This window comes from Liolophura sinensis, chromosome 9 (assembly GCF_032854445.1).
Source record: "Liolophura sinensis isolate JHLJ2023 chromosome 9, CUHK_Ljap_v2, whole genome shotgun sequence".
Taxonomy (NCBI): domain Eukaryota; kingdom Metazoa; phylum Mollusca; class Polyplacophora; order Chitonida; family Chitonidae; genus Liolophura; species Liolophura sinensis.
In genome coordinates, this window is record NC_088303.1 from 31,063,784 (window position 1) to 31,085,913 (window position 22,130).

Sequence of the window (22,130 nt, forward strand, 5' to 3'; positions counted from 1 at the left end):
CTTGGACCACGAAAACATTAGAGAACAAACTGAAAGCCATTGAGTAAACATTATGTTTGGGCTAAGTTCTTTTTTTATTTCCAACTCACCCGAAGATTCCTCATCAGCTTCTGTCTGTTTTTATTCGTCTGACCTTTCACGATCATAAACTTGCGCAGTTCTGTCATGGCCTACGAAGAGGAAGTTTATCCATAAAATCAAGGCGTAAATAAAAATAAATCAACCTAGACCTTAAAAAATAAACCTAAATAAACACGTCTGAATGATTTAACAGTAATTGTAACATTTCATTCAAAACACAGGTGAGCGGATCTGACAAAACATGTAAACAATCTCAGAATATCTTTGTCCGTGTTTTTGGTATCATAGCAACCGTTAATCATTGCATTGTTTGATTAAATTTATAATAAGTGTCCTGTGTCTGGATGTCTGTTTGTTTTGATATTTCTTTGAAATGATACTTTCTATGTACTTTCTATTCAGAATCAATAATATATGATCTAGCCAATTTTCGTAAAGGGATTGGGAAATTGTAACCGATATGCTAAACAAAGAATTAAGAATAAATTCAAACGCAGAATAATATAATAAGATTTCTAATTCACCATATGATGTCGTCAAAGCTCAGTAAATTGCATTTTTTTTCTCAGAAAAGGGATTCGGTTTCAACACTTTTTGAACAACATAATGTCTTTCCAGACATCTTTCTTCCATAAAAATTTATGACAAATATAAAATTGCTAACAACACAGCGTATCAAAAAGTTCGTGTTCATGATTGAAGCACTCTAACTGACTATGACTTTAATTGACTTACTTTGAATATAACGTCGAGTTGATCTTTAAATTGAAAACCCCAGTTGGATGGGAACGAGAAAATGGCATGTTTCATGATAATCAATGAAAACAGCAATGTTGTTTAATGGTGTTTCTATCAGGCCATGGACCCTGTCAACCCTGATTGAGGTGCGGCAACAAAAGGCAACGGGAGAATAATCCCATTAAATGCAAAATTGTTACGTGCGTTGATTGTGGAATCGATCAGTGAGAAATGGAGGGTCAAAGGACGGGAATAGACCCCGCTGTATTATCCACAGCCATTGATTAACAGAGGCAGAGTGTTTAGCTAATTTACGACGAATATGTGCGCAGCTTCCTACAAACTCGCCTCCTAAAAATCCATAATTTGGTTTATTAGCTAACACGTCAAAATCCCACTCATATAGACGCCTACTTTTCAACACATGCTTTTCTATCTTACAAAAAAACCTATCCTCAGATCTATAGTGTTCCGCAGGTTAGCAGAAATATGGTCCAACATATCGGACAACGATTTGACTTAAGCAGTATGCAGCCCTGCAGATCGCGGGTGAAATTTCGGACGGAGTGATTGATTTCTGGCACAGCTGCCACATTAAAAGCACCTCGACGTCTCGTAGCTGCATCAAGACGCTAACAGATGTGATGTTCATGACTCCAAACCGTCAGCTAAATCGCACCTGTTCATGTCATCGTAGCACGTGTTTGTTATTTTAATGACATCAATATCTGCACATCATCACCTGTCACACACATCTGCACAACATCGTAGTTCCTCCCCAAAAAGGTTGTGTTTTTGTTTGTTGGAGGTGGGGAGTTTAGCTTCTTGCACTGAATCCAACAGAGCCTAACAGAAACCTATTGTAAAAGCTACTGTCCATATTTGGAGTTTATTAGCATTTATGACGTCTTAGTTTTTTAGTGCATGTATTCTATATGCGGTAAACGTTATATATAAGGGAGGCAAATTACTAACCGATAGTGGGAAGAACTTCATGGTAAAGAGATCTCATGACTCAGAATGGCAAATTTGTGGATTTTTAAGAAAAGTTTCACAGTTTGTCGATGTTTGAATAGATAGATACACATGCTTTGTTTTAATTCACATGCTTTGTCTCTCATTCTCTCTGTTCAAAACTGATGAATTCCTTGTCTCAAAACTTGTTTTCCTTTCAAAATTGACTTTTTCTATCAAAAACGCTTAAATATACACTTTCTATTCAGAACAAGGTCAAACGGATTGATTTGTTCTACGCAGTGGGACCAAACACAGATAACTTTACTCGTAGTCTACAATTCTCAGACCTAATTCTATTCAACAGAATGTTAACGGATGAATGTAAAGCTTTATTCAGCGGAAACCCTTCATACAGATCAGTTTGATAACATCTTTACATATAGTTTCATGCATTTTATCCACGTCATAATTTTCCTCGAGTGGAAGTAAAAAATGAAAAGTTAATAATGTACGCTTGTATACTTGGGGTTTTACGTCGTACTTAACAAGTTTTCAGTCATACGACGACGAGAATGTTAATAAAAGTAGTCTGAGATAAGTATACTTACTGTCAATATGTTGTGAGTTTTCTTTCCGTTGAGGAAAACATTCTCTCGCCTCTGTAACACAAAGTACGGGTATAATACATATATAGTTAGGAGAAGAGACGAATAATTTCACATGAAGGCTTTATTTATTTACGTGATTGTTGCTTAACGCCATATTCTGATGAATTAAAGCCGCTTGCTATATTTCTGCGTGTTTGCAATCATATAAAATTCTAACAGAAGAATTATGTCATGTTACAAAAGATTTTAGATACACAAATGAATACTTTATATTTATTTTTTTCAATGTTGAGAAACTCTGCATCAAAAAGTAATATATATAAGCAGATTTGATTGGTGTTGTACGCCGTACTCAAGAATATTTCACTTATAGTTCGGCGGTCAGCGTTATGGTGGGAGGAAACCGGCCTGACAAAATCATTATAATTACCTCAATACGTTAATTTTACTCATACACCGCACTGAAGAGACGACTACCACAATGAACGAAGACAATATTATCCACCGGAAAACCAACAAAGCCCTTACAGAAAAGTGTACCACAAACGTGAGTTTGTGAGTTAAACAAAAGCCATCAGGACACCGTGGTGTATTCTGTACGTGGAAAATATAACCTGTGAGACAAGCCCACCTGCTATTTCTACCTCTGTGACCCAAATATTGTGATACACAATACGATGGAACTAAAGTACTGTAAATTGACAAGTATTTAAAATCTTTCCGCATTTAGCGGAGTCTTTTAACATGGCGAGTACAAATTCGGGTTTGTCTTTGTTCAGCAGTAATCGTTTAGTTTGCGTGCAGTGCCTGCGTTCAGTCCTAGCCATGTTCATAAGTATATTCATTATTTCAGTCACACGTATCACGCTTTGTTTTTCAGGCGCTTTTTATGTGAAAATGCGTGTGTATATGTCTAGCACGTGTATACACGTGTACATGTGAAACACGTCTTACATTGTATGCAATGATGCACTACACCAGCTCTTGAATCTACTACACATCTATGACACTATATATGTCAAGCACGTGTACACATGTAGGCCTATACATGCTTACACGTCTTACATACATGTAAGCATATACAATGATGCACTACACCGGCTGTTGGATCTACTGCACATATATAACACTTTCACTTTGAGTTAATCCTCACTGAATTGTCTAAACCCACCTCTTCAACTGGTTCGCATTTCTGTAAACAAAATACGATGTTATTTATAAAGATTTCATTTATAGTTAACGGATCATTAATCATTACAAGGTCGTTTCAAGGACGTTCATTTTAAGACGCAGTGTGTCCTGCCAACCAAAGCTGCTGAAAGAGCAGACGAATTTTATTACCTCAGGTTAATATGTACTTACGTCGTCAATCAGGTTGAGGAGAAAGGGTACCATGCCCGCCACATAGTTGAAATTGGTGACGTACTCGAGCTCTACGAACTGGATGGTGAAAGCGTCATCGTAAGCACACTCTCCGCTGGCAGCAATCTGAGAAGAAGTGAAGTTACCTATTTAATAGATCAGTCAATGGTATATTGCCAGTGATTTGTTCAAACTAAGCCAATGTAATGCTCTGGGACTTCGGTGAACGAATGAATGGGGTTTAACGCTGCATTTGTAGAATCGTAACCTATATCGTGGTGACACGGCGTACTATACTTAATCTCATTATTATTTATGTTGCCAGTGTCAATCAGCAAACATCACAGAGGAATCTTGAGAACAGCTTACCTGTCTAACAGGTGCACCATCCCATTGCAAACCCTGAAGAGACTGGTCGTTGTTACAATCCCGGAACTGTTTCCTGACATAGTCCTCATCTAAAAAGTATGTGGTCAGTATATGGGAACATTTGGTCAGTCATTATTACCAAACACAACACGGCAACAAAGAGCCAAGTGCTTTTTAGCTAGCTGAATTTCCACCTTCATATAAGCATCGTCGAAATCTTGTTACTTGTTTCATCTGTCTCTTTAGCAGTTTTCTTGGGATGTAATGAAGGGTTTGTTACATGAACTTGGTCGAATATTGCCCACAGTTCCTGACCAGGTAAATGTCTGTATTTCAACCATACTTTGGAGAAAACACCTGTGAGGTTTCATGAACATACCTTTCAAGGCGTGCAGCCAAAACCCTGTGAGAACATGTTCAATTCTTGCATAGCTTTCGAAACGGATTTCGTCTCTTTCCTACAAAGATAAGAATTAAGAGTTACTTTATACCACTCCTTCTAGCACACATGACATGGTCTTACATTTGATCTGACTTGGATAAGACGAATACATTTAAGTTGGATTTCACTTCTGATTTTTTAGAATATGTGAACACGTGGTCTTTATGTGGCAAATAGCTCAGCAAGAGTGATCCTATCCCAAGCCGTTGCACTGGTGTTCGAATGTCGCAATTTTCAGAACTAACCAAGTTGTTTGAGTTGTGTTGTAATATTTTCGGGGACTGGTGAGTAAGTCTCGACTCGATAGTACACTTAATACAGATAGGAAGCAATGGTAAGTAGCATTCTGGAGATAGAATGTAGTCAAACACTTACTCTGAGAATAGAGCGCAGTCTGAATAGAATGCAGCTCAATTTCTCAAACATTTACACTCTGTTTATGTATGTATGCTTGGGGTTTTACGTCGTACTTAACATTAATTCAGTCACGTTAGTTATTAGGTCTGTGTAAACACATTGTGTCTTCTCTTGGCAGGGCGACTCCATGCAGCCAAAGTGCTGTCACCCCTGACATCCCACCCTGTCACATTATGCTGACAGCCGAGCAACCAGTTATGTTTCCTCGCTCTAACCTCCCAGAGCTGCGAAGCAGTTTTCAATTCCTTTCGCAACAACCAACCTACCACTTACACTTAGAACAGAATGCAGTCTGAATACTGTCCTGGGGTCCTCGCAGTCAGTTGTCAGGGAAATCTCTTTGTTGCCATCAATACACAAGTATTTACGAGTCGTCATGTGACGCAATCGAACTTGCTGTTCCCAGCGGAGGACATCACCTGTGGTCAAAGGACGCATACTTACTGCATGACAAGTGTAAAATCTGGCTGACGTGACATAAAATCATAGCTAATCTATCATTCTGTACTTTCACTTTGTTGCTGTAACGATTTACCAAAGGTGTCATGTGAGATATTAACACTAAATGTGTAATAATAAAACACACATTTAAATCGTATCTTTTGGCGTTCGTGGCCGAGGTTGTAAGCACACCAGCGCGGCGTAGTGACCCAGCACCAAGGCGGACGCTGTGATTTCAAGTCCAGCTCATGCTGGCTTCCCCTTCGGCCGTACGTGGGAAGGCCTGGAAGCAACCTGCGACGGTCGTGGTTTTTCTCCGGGCTTTGCCCAGTCTCCTCCCACCATGACGTTTGCCGCCGCGAAAATTTTCTTAAGTACGGCGTAAAACACCAATCAAATAAATAAATAAATCGCATGTGCAATTGATCTATGGATAATACTTAAGCTGTTGTATATGTATGATCTGCTTGTAAACTGACCTGAAGCACTTGCCGTGCATTGACGTATATGTCGAAAGAATCTAAATAAATACTTCTTTCGTTTATACTTATTGATACTGGGTACATTATCTGCAGCCTCTTCTGGAACGACCAAATTTTTCCAGGAATCTAGCGAAAGATGTTGGTTTTTCACTTGATCATGAGAAGTTTCCGCTTCCAAAAATCTTGACTGCCACATTTTTGAGCCCGGCGTTCAACAACGATCAAAAAACTAAATAGAATATCCCCTCCAGGATGTGTTAAGATTCAATGCTAGTTCGAATGCCAGTGTTCATTGGTGGTATGCACATGCCACGTAGATAAAACGTTTAAGTAACAACAATCACATTTACGTACCATTGAGAATACCAGCTTCTGCTTCTATCTGCCAAAAAGTATTTCCAGACGTCGGTGGTGACAGCGTGCGAGGCTTATGTTGATCCATCACTCGGATTCGGAAATGAACTGTAAAGATAAATAAAACAAAATTACCAATTATTTATTTCAAATTATCTAAACCTATTAATGTTTCACGAAGAATTCCTACTTGTGATTGGACAGCTTTGGACAATATATGATTAAAATATTTGAAGACATGATATTTAAAAATCAAAGTCTTGTCTATACGCTTGCGTTAAGAATGGATCTGTAGAGATCACATAAGGGATTCTGGATAAGTGGTAGCTGGTTGTAGGTAAATGTATGTGCAGATGCCACTGATTAATTCGTCTTTCACGAAAAACAAAAGTACATGGTACATGGCCAGGTTGTATTCACATGTATCTCCAACAGGATAACGTCACAGAAAGCAACTGCAGGTTTGCAACAAACGCATGCAACATAATAATAAGAAGGGTATACATCAGAGGAATCACATAAACGTGTCTTAAAGTTAATTACTTAAAGTTTATAGTAATTAAAATATCCATAGCCAGACTAATAGAAGTTCAGTGTGAAGCAGGTTAAAATCTGGATACAGAGAGAATGTTTGGGTTGCTAAGACTAAATAATCCAGTGGCCATTGTGTCTATTATTATAGTGTTTTTCGCCAAGTTTATCCGTTAATTATGTTTATGCTTATGAAGTGAGCAATCAAACATAATTAAGATACCAAAAATGGTTTGTTTTAGATCAGGAGACGGTTTATTTAATGGAGATGTTTCGAATTAAAAATTAATAATATCCACATATACTGAGATAAACTGTGAATATTCCTCCCAGGGTTGTCACTATTTTATTACAGCTATTTTCAGATCAGTTGAAAATGGGAAGAAAATATATGCTGCAGGATATGGTTTTACACAACGACAGGAAAAGATATCCAGCTGATCACTTTATAAACGTTCTGTATATATATATATATATATATATATATATATATATATATATATATATATATATATATATATATATATATATATATATATATATATATATATATATATATATATATAAAATTTATATTTATTATATATTTATGTACTGCAAATTTATATTTATTATATATTTATGTACTGCAAATAAACTGGAATCGTCAAATGGATTAGATGAACAAACTGGCTAGAAATCTACAATAAAATGGGATCTGCTTATAAAGAGAAAATTACACTCTATCCCCAAATATACACCTGCCTTTGTTATAATACAGCGTAGTATTCAGCTGGTTTACATATTTAGAGAAAATCTTACCCATGTTAATTAATAAAGTCATACACATATATGTTAAAAGGGAACGAACTGTAAAAATACAGTATTCAGTATTCAGTGGAAAGACCATAGTTACTTTTATTTCATTTCTTTTAATGCATTTAACGTTCAATGCAGCCAAATGACTTGATTGTATTTATGTGCGATATGGCTAACGAATGAATGATGTCATGTTGAAAAGCAAGAAACAAAGAAACAAAATAAGTACAATAGGTATTTTGAGATAAAGATTTTAACAGTCTTTCTGCTCAAGAATAGTTACATTTTACTATTCATTTCTCTTTATTCCCGCTCAGATCAATTATATTTTACAGCGATTGCTATCCACGAAAAATCAGAATCGTTCTGCAGAAAACGGAAACACGTGATGCACAAATATAACACACCTCATTGATTAATCCTTCGTCTTTGATGGATATGAGATATTCTAAGTCCTGAGCGAACAGGCATTTTCCCTTCTCGCTGCTTAAGATGTAACTGTAGATCTTACAACCAATGCAAGCAGAATCTATTAGTGACCCGGGGTAAAATCAGAAGCAGTTCAGTCTTGTAGGTTTGTTTTGTGACGGAAAAAAACTGAGATCCGTGAAGTCATTTAGTTATAGTCTGTCTTGATGTTACTGCATGCTCCACCGTGGGGGCATTAGATTCTTCATAAGAGTTGATACAACGTTGTTTTGTTAACAAAGTAGCTTCTGCACAAGTCTTTTTACAGTACACTGGTTTCATAGAATTTTCAACTTGATTCCGAATTTCTGTCGCCTAATATGGTTTTACATGCACATTCGTTAAGTTGAATGTTGACGATTTTGTTTGCCAACCTATTAAACCAGCAATTGTAGTATCTGAACGCAAGAAAGTAAAGAGGGTAAATGGGTTTATTAGTTTGTTCTCCCTTCTGTCGTTTCCCTCTTGTTTTAAATTTTCATTTGCTCTTTGAACAGCCTGTATTAATAAGGCTAACATATCGCCAAGTAGGGCACAACGTCTTTTCTCTCAGCTTGGGATAAGATTTTGTTCTTGGAAATCAAATTTCCCGGCTGAATGCAAAATTTTGCAAGAAACGGTTTAAGCAGATCGAATATGTGTACCACGATACTTAATCTACTTACTATATTGCCATCTGGTCTACATGTATCTTAATACTTTTCTGTAAATTCCTGTGACTACTGTTTATGATGACCACATAAGTAACAAAATAGATTTAAGATAACAAAGTGGGTATTGATTACATACAAAGCAGACTACATGGACACATGTATGCTAAGGGACTAGCACTGGGTATTGCTATGCTACAAGCAAGACGATTAGGAAGGTTCATTATGTAGATACATACAGGAATAATTCTGAACTGGAAAATGTACATTAGAGAGACGCTATAACTACGGAAAAAGGCAAGAATACATAACATCTGATTCCCAAGTTGCTTAGCTATATATATAGTATATGTATATAATAAATGGCAAAAAGAGAGCTTATAAATGATGGAGAGCTCAATGCAGCTACAGTGAAGGAGAGTATCTTCTTATGAATAGCGACAGGAGACAAGATTCCGGAAAATCCAACAAGACTGATGTAAAATGTCTTCAGAGATAATGAGTATGATTCCCAAAATGCATGAATATATGTAGTTCCTGATGCAAGTAACCCTTAACCCAAGGCCCTTGACCCCTCGTGTACTCACGATTCTGACGGTCATCAATTCCTAGACAAAAAGACGTAAAGCAGTCTACCATAGCATCACTGAACAACAAAACAGACATTACAGAACGCGAGATATGACGTCATGACATGGATATGCACACGTTTCTGGTTGTCCTAAAAGGATGTCTAACAGTCCATTTCTGCAATCCTTTTACCATGGAAAAATTTCCAGTCTCAGCATGCAGTCATGTTACGGGGTTATCAGGAGACATTCATCAGTGGCTACGTTATCATCAGAACGTCACTAAATTCCAGTGGCGTGACGTCATAGCCACCAAAAACACAATTTACAAACGTCTTGTGTCGCTGACTCCACATCAACTATGTACTATGTTCTAAAAATTAAAATTGAGCCCGAACAAGATACGGTCATTAATACGAATTGCAAACAAAAATAACGCATGAAAATAAGACTTGTTACATATAAAAGAGAAGTAGTTATCAGTTTTGAGTTACATCCAAAGGAACTTGTTCACCGTACCGGTACATTAAAAGAAACAAAAAACGAAACAACTAACGTTTCTCAAAAAGAAATTCTGAAATTCTGTTCAAGCTGTCAGTGCTATAGTACAATAGTTCCCATTATTGGTACCATATGTGAAGATACAATCTGGGTTTTGTAGAACAGGGTATTATACAACTAACGAATTATCACTTTTCTTTGGCTGACTTGTATCTTCTTAGCGATTAGCCATGTTACCAAGGGGCAGGAGACTGCATATACCACACTATATCGTATATACTCTACTGTATACACAGCTGTAGTTCTGTGTATGGAGACATCTGTTATGTTGCCAAGACACAATAAATGTACAAATGATGTGAGAACAAATTTGTGGGGATCGAAAATGCTAGAATTAGCCAGTGCTCTGAAGTGTTGCAGTCAAAACATTTTCCACAAAACCACGTTCTGAGTTTAATGTCATATCCTTTTGACAAACGCTTGGTTTTTCATGAAGAGATAGGCCAGAAATCTTATAATTTATCAAAAGTTCTGACGTTTTGTTGACTCTTGCAGCACTTTTTTTATTTTCCTGCCAATGCATTTGAACTTGCCCGGGACAGCTATGTTGACTTGAATAATTTTTCTTCTTTTTACATGCCACCCAGTTCAATGCAACCACGGGTCAATTTGAAAACAGAAAGTAAGAGTTGCCAGTTTTCAATTCCTTACTGTTTACTTTCGGAATTAAGAATGTTGATTTAATAGAAACCTCCCATTCACCTTTGAGATGGGGTATTTCCTCAGTCCATACACGTCCTACACTAGAAAAGGTACGAGTGAAGCAGGGAGCAAGGTGGGTACCCGGCGAGGAGTATGCACTTATGTGCAGATATGTATGTACATATGTTTGCACAGGGGCCGAAACGATTTTACAATAAAACCTTCATTAATAACACCTTCAGTCTATTTGGATGTTTTCTTATAGGTGAAAGATAACCTGTTACATTCCAAGAGGTTTAAGTTTGTAACACGCCAAATGTTTTAACAGTCTCTGTGTTAAAATGTGAAATATTCACTGTGTGAGATAGGTCTATGCCTAGTCTGCTCTTGTCATATTTTATTATCTCCTTTGACATTATACAGAGGTTTTGTATAAAACTTATTTTGACATTAGTATAATTGGTACAATCTTTTGTACAGATACAAAGTTTTTTATTATGATTGCCAATACCCACCGTCAGTTTGTCTCTTACTGATATAAGGCTTATGTATGACACTGCATTGCGGACCAAACGCTCTGATAACAATCAGGTAATTACGATATTGCAAACTAACCTTCCCCCGCATCAGACGATCGGCAAATCTTATTAGTAGTAAGCATGTAGCGAAGTAAATACAACATCCGGTATTGCCACGGTTGTATCGATCTGAGACCAGAGCTATCATGGTGCCTCTGACGTTACGTGGAGACAACACAGCTACACTTTTTCTAAACGATGAATGCTTCACATGTAGTCACATTATGCTTGTAATTTTACTATCAATTTTTTTTATTTTTTTTTTTTTTCGTGCTGTGTTCAAGACAATGCAAAAACAACAGGTTGCCCACGGTCACTTATGACCTGATTTTCCATATGCTTCGTTTGTTTTTTTATCTTACATGCCAGCGAAAACAGCTGTATCTGCTTCATTCACCTTGAGTTATTAAAGTCAGAATTGAAGCTGAACTGTTTGAAAACTCAATAATCATTTCCTCTATGGTTAAATTATTGGAACAGCTGTGCAAACACAAAATTGTCCAATTAATTGACGAATGAAGATAATTCTTTAAAATTTCAAACACAAGTAATTGGAAATAAGATCTAATTGTGTTGTTGCCTCACCATCTTCTGTAAGTTCTTCGTCAAACAATCCCTCCGCCACGAGGTATGCCTCCAACTCTTTGTGGAACAGTCGAATCACCGATCCTCCCTGCATGGCGATGAAAAGGTTGCGGTCAAATACAAATAGTTCCGTGGTTAACTAATTTATTTATTTATTTGACTGGTATTTTATGCCGTACTCAAAAATATTTCACATATACTAATGCGGCCAGCTTTTAGGTTGGAGGAAACCCAGCAGAGCCCCAGGGAAACCCACAACAATCCACAGTTTGCTGGCAGGCCCCATGGTTAATTATGCTCGCGTATAAAAGCAGTAACAGTTTGTCGACGGTAGAAAAACCGAAGGACTTATGGGCATGGGTGTAGATGGCTGATGCTTTTACTGCTCAGTCACAGATTGGACTATGATGAACCCTGGTCTTATCTGATACTATTTACTTTAATTCAGCCACATGTTGCGCAGTCTATCTGATGGAACATTGGTGTTTTAAGGACGTTTTGTGAGTCAGGCGCTGCGCCTGTATAGTGGTTTACGATTGGTCTGGAAAGTTAGGTTTTCAATACACACATATACACAAAACTATACACAAACTATATAATCTCAACTATTGCTATAAGATAACAAGAATTACTACAAAATGAATAGTGGGCTGCACAGGCTGGAGCTTCGGTCACATAGGTGGCACAGTAAACATGTTGTACTTTATTTACTTTCTCGGCTCTTTCGTGGTTTGTCTTAAACGTCGTTTTGGGAATTGGCCTTGCGATTATTCACCTAGAACGTCAATTTTGGATGACGACTGGGATACAGATGTCTGATTTGATGCATAGATTGTATATGTTTTCTGTCAGCACTTTTCTGCAAGGTTTGTCAAAATTAATAACCAGACAGATTGCTAGAGATGTCCGAAGTTACTTACAAGTGTTTTGCTGTTTCCTTTAAATGAAACACAAGCGGGATTTTCAACACGAAACCCAATCGTATACATTGATATGGTTATCACTGTAATTGATAGCGTCGATCTGTTGAGATTTTTACCTTGACATAGTGATCCCATTCTGGCTGATCTTTTGAGAAGCGGATAAGGCTGAAACCAGATCGATCCACTCCGAGATTGACCTCTGACCTGAAGATACAAAGTTATTGGACTATGTCTGAGAAATTCTTTGGCAGAGTTTTATATAAAAATTCTAAATATAATAACAGTTGCACTGAATATTTTAGAAAACTTATGTAATTGATATTTGGGATGGCTCTCGGGATGGTCAACCAGTTTCCGCCTTGTAAAGGGAATTTCTAGATTCAACGCTCTCGTTGTTCTGTGAGGGCAACACTTTTAACTGGAAACGATGTCTCTCGTTGTTCTGTGAGGGCAACACTTTTAACTGGAAACGATGTCTCTCGTTGTGCTATATGTGCCGTCTAAGGTTCGTTGAAGAAAACTTGTTTTCCACGATGTGACGTGTAAGACTTCACGTCACACAAAGGAAAGATTGTCAGTAAGTTATAAATGGTGAATGGTTTATTCTGGGCACACCCATTGCCTCCATCAATAAAACTGGCCACCGACAGTATAAGTGAAAAATGCTCAAAAATGAAGCTAATTAACAGACAGTCCAACCGATTTTTAGTTCAGATGTGAACTAATTAGGCTTTAGATATACTGAAAGACGTACTAATTGTTGTGTCGTAGACAGTTTGGTCTCTTTTCGACTCCGAGCATGTCAAAGTCGCTGGGCTAGAACAACATGTAAACTGTTGCACATTCTAAGAAAAGCCTGGTTTACATTTAAAAAGCTTATACATGAGAATTTTTGGGCAAAAAATCGACATTCATCAAATCAGTGTTTATCTATTTACCAAGAATGGCTCACATTAATGTCTTTTAGTACATATCACACTCGTATCTTTAGTACCTATGGTGATGAAACGGTTTGAAAGCATTGTAAAGCGACCGCTTTATAAATTGTAAGAACTGTATTAACGCTTTTGAAGGGTAACAGACAAGGGTGATACCTTTCGAAAGGTAATTATTTGGGCTATCCAAAATAGCCAAAATTCTACTGGATTGCGCTGACTGATTTTTTGCCCAAAAAATCATGCTTTAACCTCATTAAAGTACAGAGCGTTGGATAAATAGGCCAAAACAGTAGAGCTGCGACACCTTTCTCAACACTCACCCAAACGTGAAGTGATCGATCCTCCATGGTTGACTGGCATGGAAATAATGACCAGGGGACTTGATACTTTCAAACACAATCTGGTCATAGATTTGAACCTGTAGAGCGAGTGAAGATTAGAATATGTTTTAGAATTTTTCAACAATTCCACTTTTTGGGAGCACTTAAATACCCTACATGTACAAACCAAAACGTCTTTGTACCAGTTCTGTAAATGTTAGAATATGTGACAGACGTTATGACGTAAGTCGATATGTAAGTTAAACATATTCTTGTAAGTTAAACATATACATGAAAGTTAAACATTTACATGTAAAGGGAAACATATACATGTTAGTTAAACATATACTCGTGGGTTAAACATATACATGAAAGTTAAACATATACACATAAGTTAAACATATACACGTTAGTTAAACATATATATTTAAAGCTAAACATATACTTGTGGGTTCAACATATACATGGAAGTTAAACATAGAAGCTTAAATAAAATGAACGTCCATGTTTAGTAACTTCATCTGATGTTTTTGATTACGATCATTATTTTCTTTGCTTTCTGGTTAACAATGAAGGCAGCTTAAAATTACTCAGTATTTATGTTTCGACCTTAACTATAATGGGTGATCATTTATACCCTTGTAGTAAACAATTCTTTGCGTCCTCAGTCAATATTTCTGCCATGGTTTTCAATAAAGGCCAAAAACTTTGTCATCATGAACGATCTCCCGCTCTCTTTCTGTCTGTGTTTCTCTCTACATGTATCATGTGATTCAACCAACTGTAGTAACCACACCCAAGTAACCGATCTCAGTCCTAGTCCCCGGTCTTTTGATCCCATTGTCTATGAATGCAGTTGGTTTGATTTAGAAAGATGAACAAACAGTACGTTTCTCCGCTACTGGAAACATGCATGAGATTGTTTTCATCGCCATTTCATTTGCTTGTTTGGAACAGGATGTGATAACTACATTCACTGGGGTCTGGACTTCTCTAATTCTCGGGTTAGCTCCATATATAGAGTAATCAGTACGACAGGGGAGCTATATTTAAATGACGCCTAAAGCAAATCCATCGACCCACGTGGAAACATCAACTCCTACTACAGCTTGTGGTGAAACAAATTTAATCTCTCTCACCTGAAATGACCGAAGTTATGAAAACAAGACAGTCGATCCATTAAAACCGACCAGTAATCAATGAAGCGGCTAATTGGAGCACTGAGTGACCGCTAGGAGGCGCTCAAACATCGAGCCATGTAATTACTACCAACTAAAGGCACTGTTTAACTGGAGAAACAGGCTAGTAGAGCTGTCACTTCGTGGGCGGATTAAAAACTCCTGTCCAGAGACCATTGACAATAGTGATCAATTAACAAGAGAAATGAGGCAAAACATAGACGAGAAATAACAAATGGGCACGAAGGTTGTAGACATGGCAGCGGAATTAACGTGAAAAAAGACAATTTAATGACGCAAAAAGCAGTTAATACTTCTAGCATTAGGTTACACATACAACTGCTACTACAGCATGCAGTTCGTATATTTAACGGAATATTTTTTGTAGGTTCAAGCCACTCAGGCATTCAGGCTTGAAGCCCGATTGTTTTTGTGAAGATTTTTGTTAATATTATTCAAAAAAATTTTGTTATTGTTCTCAAGCCAAGCGCCTGTTATAGACATGATCTTGAAGCTTGTCATCTTGTAGCACACCATTCATATTGATGAAGCATAAAAACCCATGGTCATAAGTTAAGCGACCTGGTGGTCATATCTTTACACTTTCGTCGGAAGGCTTCTTCACCAAAACGGCCATTTACCTCAGCTGCAAACGTTTACAGAAGTGATCCTACAGACCTGTGTGGAACTTATATTTTCAGCTGCAGTAGCCATGTTTTGTTAATTTACGTGACCTATATTTTAGTTTTCTACAATCATATGAGTAAGTTTATCCAAAAGAGAGGTATATTTTTTCTACTCACATGTAACTTTGAGCGCTGAATTCAAATATGCCAATACTTTTTACCACAAGTTTTAAGTTTATACCGGAAATGTGAAAAATTATTTGCTGCAATTGACAAACAGATTACCGTTTTATTTGCCATGTTAAGTTAAATGGTACATATCCCATTTCTATAAAATACATAGTTTCCTATCTGCTTCCGGATATCCGCCGTCTGGCGGAAGTGACAGTTTGCTCTGTATGATGGAAATATAAAAGCTAGAATAAAGGGATTTGTATCAAACTATAACTCGTGCTCTGGCATTTCATAGGTATGTCAACAGTTTTGAGACACGATTAATAGATTTTTTCCACAGAGTTTTGAATGATGCTAACTTTGACTTGAAATGACTGACAATTTGCAATATACGATACACCTATGACGGAAAGTGAACTATACCGACCCTGAAATGACAGTCAAAACCGGAAAAGATCTCCATTGTAAATGACACTAGCCACATGGCAGTAATATCGTTCGTTATTCCTATGCAAAACGATAGAATTGACCAAACCGAAATTGGCGTCATTTAGAGCGGAAAATGCAGCTTAAATCCCGGCATCGCTGTAAAATATGTTCTATATTTTGGTTTAAACATACTTTATTTAGATACGGAACAAACTAAGTTCTATATTTTAACAGTTTTTCCCGGACTGTCGACATTTTACTGTTATTCGCTTTATCATTTGGGCATGAGCTTAATGGCATCGACGTCACTTATAACTGCACACAAGATATTCGCCAGCCTTTCAGCGAACTTGTGTAGTGTTTTAACACTTGGACTGTAGCATCAAAGCATTTTATTGGCCGTACATCCACTGTGTGGCATTTCTCTTATGCTTTTCTTTAACTGTCTCCACAAATGTCCACGTTTATGTGAACAAGATGTTAAAGTGGATTTAAAATGAAGAGGCATTAACGAACGTGTATGACTACCCTTGGGAATAAGTAAAGAAGAGGAGTGCAAATAAGGTCGTTTCTAACTCTTGCCTTCAATCTTACTGATTTTGTAACGGTTTAATTCAATATCATTCATACCACTCGCCAAAGTATAAGAGCCAACCTCTAAAGAATTTTCACAAAAAAAGTCCTGTTGAAATTTAAATGCGAACACTCACAACATTTGCTACAACGATTTAAACACATTTTAGACTTCTAGCTTCTGAACTTTCCTATCTTGGACATTCTATGCAGTGACACCAACTCAAACACTGCAATATTCCAATTACAATGTTCCGCATTTACATAGTTAAAATCCCAATTCATCCAAGGTTCAACGACTCAAACAGAATTAGCATGGCCTTGCCTCACGTAATGCAATAATCGTTGATACTTTGACTGGGCGCAAATATAACGGTAAATTGGACAATGATTTTAACCAGGGTCTATATCTGCAAACCATGTCAAATAGAATTGATACCATATGGTTTATTCATTTCCAGGCTGGGTGAATTAATGCATACCCTATTCAAAGCCTATGGTTCTGTGTTTACCGAGGTCTTCACACAGGTCCGCGCACAGTTAACCTCAACACAAACCGATAAACATAGGGGAAGATGGTCCTTTGAAAAACCTATCTAAGATTCATAAATGGAAAGCGTTAATCAATAACCAGTTGCCTGTTAGCAAACTACGCAGATAGAAATTGCGTCAAAGTAAACAGCTCTATTGGAGAGCACTCGTTACTGTCACATCGACTGTCACAACACAGACTTTTATAGAATAAACGCGATTAAATGTGACTTCAGGTAAACACTCTACCCGTCATCGATTTGTTTCACCACTAAACAGTTTTCTTACTCTTGGTTTCAACTCCACTGGATTCCTCAAAATTCGGCTTATGAAGTTACAGTACGAGACAAACTGTATCTAACAGAAGTCGTTAACCAACTCGAGTGCAGTTTTTAGTGTATACATGTAGTTATTAATTTGGCTGGTGCTCAAGGCCGAATACATTCAAGACTTTAGCAGGCCTCAAAACAACCTTATAGATCGAAAGAATAACGGTTCAACACCGCATCGGTAATATTATATCTTGCCGATAGTAAATGTTCAACCAAAATGCGATATCACTAATTTCTGCGGCGTGTGTTTTGGTAGTATATGTCTCACATGCGTAACATCTATTCGTTTTATTTATCTATTTATTTATTTATTTGATTGGTGTTTTACGCCGTACTCAAGAATATTCACTTATACGACGGCAGCCAGCATTGTGGTGGGAGAAAACCGAGCACTACCCGGGGGAAACCCACGACCAACTGCACGTTGATGGAAGACCATCCCACGTACGGTCGGAAAGGAAGCCAGCATGAGCTGAACTTGAACTCACAGCGACTGCATTAGTGAGAGGCTCCTGAGTCATTACGCTGCGTTAGCACGCTAAGCAAGTGAGCCACGGAGGTCCCCGACACCAATTCGCTTGTAACACGCTGTTTGCCTTTTTCTGTGGTAGGATGGCGTTGTTGTTGTTCTCATTGTTGTCTTTATTGGGGATGGGCTTCATTTGTTTCACAGGGGCTGGGTATCAAATAATGAAATAATTTCATTTCTGATTTGTAGTGGAAAAAGACCGCACATGGATATCTTCTTCAAAACTCCTGGTCATATTAATCTACATGTATCTGATATCTTGTATGCAGTCATTGATTTTTATTCACAACGTCCATAAAGTTGACGTAGAAAACATTTACGTAGAGAACATCGAAGGAATTTGAAATTTATTACCCAAGGTAATGGTTAAAAGAGTTATACTGGAGTATGACACGGAACCTGACCATGAATAAAAACGATTCGATCATCGTGATCTTTTCTACGCACAGCTACTCATGGTAAAGGATAGATCATATTAGCAAAAAAAAATAGGAAAACATGAGTGCTTTCCTCAGTCAGAAATAATGCAACATCTTACTCCATAATCAAGCCAGCAGCCAAGGGTCCTCATAATACATCGAATGGCAATCAATCAATCAATGAGAGTTAACAATACAAAAATTATGCAGATCTTGCTAGTGGCATTTAATTTTTCTGCGGCAATGTTAGATTCGACTATAGGTACACACAAGGGAATCAAACATAGCGTTGAGCTTCTAGTAAGATGTCCATGTTATGTTCCTACAATACAACAAATGAGTATATGGAGAAGATGTCCATGTTATGTTCCTACAATACAACAAATGAGTATATGGAGAAGATGTCCATGTTATGTTCCTACAATACAACAAATGAGTATATGGAGAGGATATCCATGTTATGTTCCTACAGTACAACAAATGGGTATATGGAGAAGATGTCCATGTTATGTTCCTACAATACAACAAATGAGTATATGGAGAAGATGTCCATGTTATGTTCCTACAATACAACAAATGAGTATATGGAAAGGATGTCCATGTTATGTTCCTACAATACAACAAAAGGTTCAAGCACAATTTGTCAATTAAATGAATGACGAAAGAATAGGAGTGTAAAACCAGCGTGTAAATGTCAACAACATTATTAAGATTTCTACGAAATAATGAACTTGTCATCTTCATTCTAGTTCTGTGAGAATATTGGTAAAGTAAAATGCTAAAATAACACAGAAACGGTACAACTTTCCAGATTGACACAACAAGACACATGGCACCCTTTAACCTCAGACTTTGCACACTTAAGACTTCACCCATTGACTTCATCTTACAAAGAACGCATTTGACACAGTTCGTATTTTATGTGAAAGACTTAACCCACAGAATTAACAGAAATCAAGGGAGAGTCACAACTCCCGCCTCTGTTTAAGCATGCAACATGGTGAAAATACCTTAGCAACGGAAAGACACAATGCGCACTAACTACTTTACTTTAATCTGATTCAGCCCTACAGTCTGAATACGTTCATGTACTACTCAACCCCCTGACTGCCTTTGACATTGAAGATGTATATCTACAATGGAATGACATTGCACACTGATCACTCCAACTTTGACTTAGCAGGCGACTTGGCAGATTTATGGATTGATGGATTTTTGGATTGATGATCTGCAAACTTATCCCTGACTTGCCACTACAAACTGCATACTTACCATTGCAACCTCCAGCATGTCTGGTTTAGCATTGTACACTCCATACTTACCACGTCACCCTTTAGCATTTCTGATTTAGCACCGCACAATGCGTACTTACCACGTCACCCTCTAGCATGTCTGATTTAGCACCGCACAAGGCGTACTTACCAGGTCACCCTTTAGCATGTCTGATTTAGCACCGCACAATGCGTACTTACCACGTCACCCTCTAGCATGTCTGATTTAGCACCGCACAATGCATACTTACCACTTCACCTTCTGACTTCACTTTGTACTGCGGTAAAATCCGAAACTGGGCATTCTTAGCGTTGAATTCTTGTAGAGTAACCTGCAAACAGGAAAGCGATAAAGTAGTCATGGCGTTCAGGTAAAAACTGACTTGTACACGGATATTTCGAGCCCGACAGAGTTACAAGTACCACATTTGTACTTGTAGCTTTCTTTGTTCTCTTTAGTAATCATTTAACATGTGTAGACTTACACACCTAATGGTCATTCTCCAAAGGACATTCGCATTTCAGCATCGCCGGGAGTAAGTAAAATACTAGATTTACGTGTACTTAACGTTTAAACCTAAGGAAAACCATCGAAAATGAAATAACATTGCATTTCCAATTAATGGCATTAAATTCTTGATGCTATTTAAGCTCAAACTCTTGAACAAAAAAGTTTAAGACTTGAAATGCGGCCTTGTGTCAGGGTGTCTAACCTGTACTTGTTTGAGTGAGACAATCCTCACAGTTTAATGCTCGAAGCACCAGTCGTGTGGGCAAATAAATAGAGTCATAACGCGAATGTCATAACATTTGAAAGTTATCTTAATATCCACATTTGAGTATGTAAATCATAAATTATCTTTGATATGATGAACTGTAACTATGTTAATATAGGCATCCTCAAACGCCTAAGACCGGTCCCGATGGCTCGGTCAGTAGAGCGTCCGCTTCAGGGGCAGTAGATCCAGGGTCAATCCTGTGTCGGATTACACCTAAGAACTCAAAAGAATTGACCCGTATCAGTATAATGGCTTGGATAGGGCCGCTTACTTGCCTTCGGTAAGTCGTCTCAGTGAAGCAGCACTAGATAAAACAACGGTGGAAATCCGTCCTGTACGAAGGAGGCACATTACACGTATATGCACTCTAAGAACTGCTTCGTCGTCATATGACAAATTGTTAAACACGGCCTTACACCCTAAGCACTCACTCAAATGCCTGAGTAGGCTTACTATGCAAGTCGTAGGTAGAAACTGTCACGAAAGAGCCCAACTTACCATCATATTGTTCTTGTCTCTCTGGCTGGTTTGAGATGTACACATATGGATATATTTGTTCGTCAAGATGTGCTTCAGCTTAAAAACAAACAAAAAACAGGAGATTAATTTACTGACACGTATACTGCTCAGCTACTAGAGATGTTACACCAAGAAACCCAACCCAACCCCGCACAATAAAATGTGCTTCTGTTGTTATATGATTAAATCAATATGCAGATATAATTTAGGCTTTCTCATCATTCCAAGAAAAAAGCAAGCCATACAAATAAAGCCATAGTTTCGCGCATGTACATGTAACGGATGCTCTTTTTGCAAAGTAGAAAATCCTTCTTGTACAGGTAATATATAATCTTAACGGAAAACTGAATAGTATTCTCATCGACGTATAAAAGCTATCAAAGATTTTTCCAGAAGCGAGACGACGTTCTATTTATTTATTTGACTGGTGTTAAAAGTCGTATTCAAGAATATTTCATTTATACGACGGCGGCCAGACGATGTTCTGGGAAGTGTCCAGTTGCATCGTAAATACTCAGTGTTTCGTTGTTCTGATAGTAAATCTACCATATGCATAAGACAAGTAGAATATTAAGTGTGACGGCGTAATGAAAAGTAACGCAAACTATAAAGCGCTCTTTTATGTTTGTAGATAAGTGAAAGCTATTACGCAATAAAAATATCTCACAAAAACAGACCACTGAGTTTCTTATTCATATCCAGCAGATCAAGTGGGGAATTCAGCATAGGCCCAGTAGACTTCAACTTCTAACGCCACGCACACATGCACAACAAGCTTTGTCATTACCTGACACGCTAACATCCCTTACCCTATGATAGCATTAACAATCAACCATGATGAAATATGCATGGTATCAACGATGTGAAACAACAAATTCGCTTACTCAGCCAGGAGACACGGAATTAGAGCAGGTGAGATGCAACACCTCATAGAGGTAACCATGGCAACATTTTGC

The 22,130-nt window shown here is 37.6% G+C and overlaps 1 protein-coding gene across 1 annotated transcript in view; it reads right to left on the reverse strand.

The window, feature by feature from the left end:
• LOC135475155 (inositol 1,4,5-trisphosphate receptor type 3-like) overlaps nucleotides 1–22,130 on the reverse strand; it is a 145,838-nt gene that overhangs the window by 68,401 nt on the left and 55,307 nt on the right. The window contains 13 exon segments of the mRNA XM_064754930.1: nucleotides 90–170; nucleotides 2,385–2,435; nucleotides 3,747–3,872; nucleotides 4,116–4,204; nucleotides 4,495–4,573; nucleotides 5,248–5,393; nucleotides 6,252–6,359; nucleotides 9,286–9,306; nucleotides 11,634–11,721; nucleotides 12,673–12,760; nucleotides 13,815–13,912; nucleotides 20,128–20,208; nucleotides 21,154–21,231. Coding sequence (XP_064611000.1) covers nucleotides 90–170; nucleotides 2,385–2,435; nucleotides 3,747–3,872; nucleotides 4,116–4,204; nucleotides 4,495–4,573; nucleotides 5,248–5,393; nucleotides 6,252–6,359; nucleotides 9,286–9,306; nucleotides 11,634–11,721; nucleotides 12,673–12,760; nucleotides 13,815–13,912; nucleotides 20,128–20,208; nucleotides 21,154–21,231 — 1,134 coding nt within the window.